Here is a 2,713-nt window from a genome sequence, read left to right on the forward strand (position 1 = left end):
CTGTCCGTCTGCGTTGGGGCCCAGGCTGCTCCCCTCTCCTTCCCACCTCTCACCCGTGTTTTCTTGCGTCTCCCCCCGTGGCAAGGGGTTTGGGGTTCTGACCACTGCCACGGGGTCCCGCCTGCCCTTGCCCTTGCCCGAGCCCAGCAGGGCCACACGATGAAGGTGTGGGATCAGCCTTCAGCCCTGCAGAAGGCTGTTTTAAACCGCGGGGCATTGCTCCGGGACGAGGACGAGCCCCGGCAGTTGCTGCCAGCAGCGAAGGGACAGAGTGTGCCGCGTGCAAACACCTGAAGGGGGGCACATTGGGACGTTCCTGTCAGGAAATCCCTCCGCCGGCATCTCTGCTCCTGCTCCGACCTTCGCCAGCACCGCCAGCTGCAGAAGGGCTGAGTGCACCCCCAGGGGTGCTGCCCCTGCTCCCCACAGATCCCCCATCGCCCATTTCCAGCTACCAGCAGCTTTTATTTTGCACCAAAACGAACACCAGATGCAACAACAATCCCCGTTCTTGCTGGGGCAGGTTCCCGTGCCCGTGCGGAGGGGACAGCTGGCCTGTCCCCATACCCCTCACCAAGCAGCCAAGGCAGGAGCAGAGCGGTCTGATTCCACGCCCTAGCCAATGCATAACCACTGTCATGAGCTGGACAGGGCTCAGCAGGCCAGCACCGCCCTCGCAGAGGTGGGGGAGCAGCCGAGTACTGGCAGGATGAAGCTGTGCCCGGCTCGTGGAGCAGGTCGGCTCCATTCAGCCTCCTCCCGGAGAGGCCCACGCAGGGACACGGCCAAGAGAGGAGCACAGGGATGGTGCCCATGTGAGGGGAAGGATGGACCCCCCTGGCCCTGGGGGAGAGGGAGAATGCAGAGCTGGGAACCCCTTGCTCTAGCAGCGCAGGGTGCTACCAGGGGAGCCACGACGGGAGCAGGGAGCTAATGGCAGCCCAAGGGACCACGACCATGGGGAAGAACAGCGGCTGAGCACGTCGCGGGAGGTGCAGGCACCCAGCGCCCACCAGCAAAAGCCCGCTGGTCCCGAGCCCACATGGCTCACGGTTGTCACCTCTGCTTGCTGCTTTGCACCATCTGGGTATTTGCATCAATCCTGACCCAAGGAAGGTGCTGGTTTGGGGGTGGGAGCCCAAGCGGCACCAAGCAGGCAAGGCAAGAGGAGACGGATGGAGCAGCGAAGACGACGGGCACAGCGTGTGCGTTGGGCAGCTAAAACAACTGGGCAGCTCTGGGGGCTCCTGAGCATTTCCCCCCTCAGGGACAGCACAGAGGGAGCAATCCAGGTGCCAGGCCAAGCAGCAGTAGTGCCAGCAAAGCACAGACCTGCTGGGCACAGGGGCCGAGCCGGGGCTCGGCGTTAAGGCGATGGTAAGGCTTCCTTGCGTAGGCAGGGACCGCTCCGGGGCCGTGGTCCTCTCGAGCATCTCATGGTCCAGTCTCAGCTATGTCCAGGGTCTCCTTTAATCGGTGGCTGGGTCAGATCTCCTCTTCCCCCTTCCCACCATCAGGACCTGCCCTCGCCCCCGGCTGGGGCAGGGAAGGGGCGAGGGGGATGCGAGGGCTGTGGACGCAGCAAAGACAAAATAGCTCAGGGTCTCACGGGCCGGAGATGCTATTTAGAGATCTGCAGGGCTGTGACCACCGGCTTCATCTTGAAGTACTGTTTAAACCTTAGCTTTGCATATCTGCCGAGAGAGAGAGGGACAGACATGAGATGCTTCCGCCCCATGGCCTGGGAGGATCCCTCCAGCATAGAGGGATCACTTGGATCCTTTTGCTCCAGTCATTTAAGACTGAATTGTGCTGGGAGCAAATGCCCCCCAGCCCCAGCGGACTCACCTTAAGAAGTTAAAGTCTATGGTAGAGTATTTATCCTGGATCAGGCCCCAGCATGCCCAGAGGAAATGAGATGCCTGCAACAGGCAAAACAAGGATCAGAAACAGGCACGGAGCATCCCTGCCCGTGGGACGAGTCGCTCGCGCCTCTCCTGGCCACGTCCCAGAAGTCCCGCGGCTGTGATGACAGGACATGGGGTGGCAGCCAGCTGGGGCTGGCCCACACGTGTGTTTTTATAGGCTCCGGCGGCTGGTCCCAGCCCGGGCGAGGGATGCCAGCAGGAAGGATGCTGAACAGCCGCACAACTCGCTCAGGGTACCAGCCTCTGCGTTTGCAGCCGAGATGTCCCTCCTGGCAGTTCCAGCCAGGAAACCAGCTGAGATTTTGCCCTAAATTTCCAGAAAATGGGCTCTGTCTGTCCATGGCATTTACCAAAGAGGATTTCCTTGTGCTTGGCTGTACCCGGGGTCCGCCTGCCCTTTCTGAAGGCATGCCCAAGGTTGCAGCCATCAGAGACACGCTGTCCCTTGGCTCTTGTCGGTGGGATGGCGGGCAGCCAGCGCCGTTTTTGACCTTGCCCGAGGGCTCAGTGCCGCCGAGGTGCAGCCAGGCTCTTTGGGGCAGCCTCCTGCCCCAGGTGCTCCCAAACCCCCAGCCTGGTACCTGCACCCCTGAGATCACCAACCGAGCTGCAGCACGAAGCCCCGGCTCACCCGAGAGCAGAGGAAAACCCATCCCATGGGCAGCCCTCGAGGGAGGCTGGCTCTTTCCCACCTCCACCACTCACCAAAGAAAACTTGTTCACTTGCACGTAGAGAGCCTCCAGCTCCTCCTCGGACACGGCCGCCCCGGTGCCTCCTTGGCTCC

The 2,713-nt window shown here is 62.0% G+C and overlaps 1 protein-coding gene across 1 annotated transcript in view; it reads right to left on the bottom strand.

Annotated features, from left to right (window-relative positions):
* Positions 1 to 1,621: 1,621 nt before the first annotated feature.
* ETNK2 (ethanolamine kinase 2) overlaps positions 1,622 to 2,713 on the bottom strand; it is a gene marked incomplete at its 5' end in the record, with an annotated part of 4,316 nt that continues 3,224 nt past the window's right edge. The window contains 3 exons of the mRNA XM_010288244.1: positions 1,622 to 1,694; positions 1,849 to 1,922; positions 2,634 to 2,704. Of these exons, the coding sequence (XP_010286546.1) occupies positions 1,622 to 1,694; positions 1,849 to 1,922; positions 2,634 to 2,704 (218 nt within the window). The remainder of the gene's footprint in view (positions 1,695 to 1,848; positions 1,923 to 2,633; positions 2,705 to 2,713) is intronic.

Source organism: Phaethon lepturus, unplaced genomic scaffold (assembly GCF_000687285.1).
Source record: "Phaethon lepturus isolate BGI_N335 unplaced genomic scaffold, ASM68728v1 scaffold27455, whole genome shotgun sequence".
NCBI classification, from domain to species: domain Eukaryota; kingdom Metazoa; phylum Chordata; class Aves; order Phaethontiformes; family Phaethontidae; genus Phaethon; species Phaethon lepturus.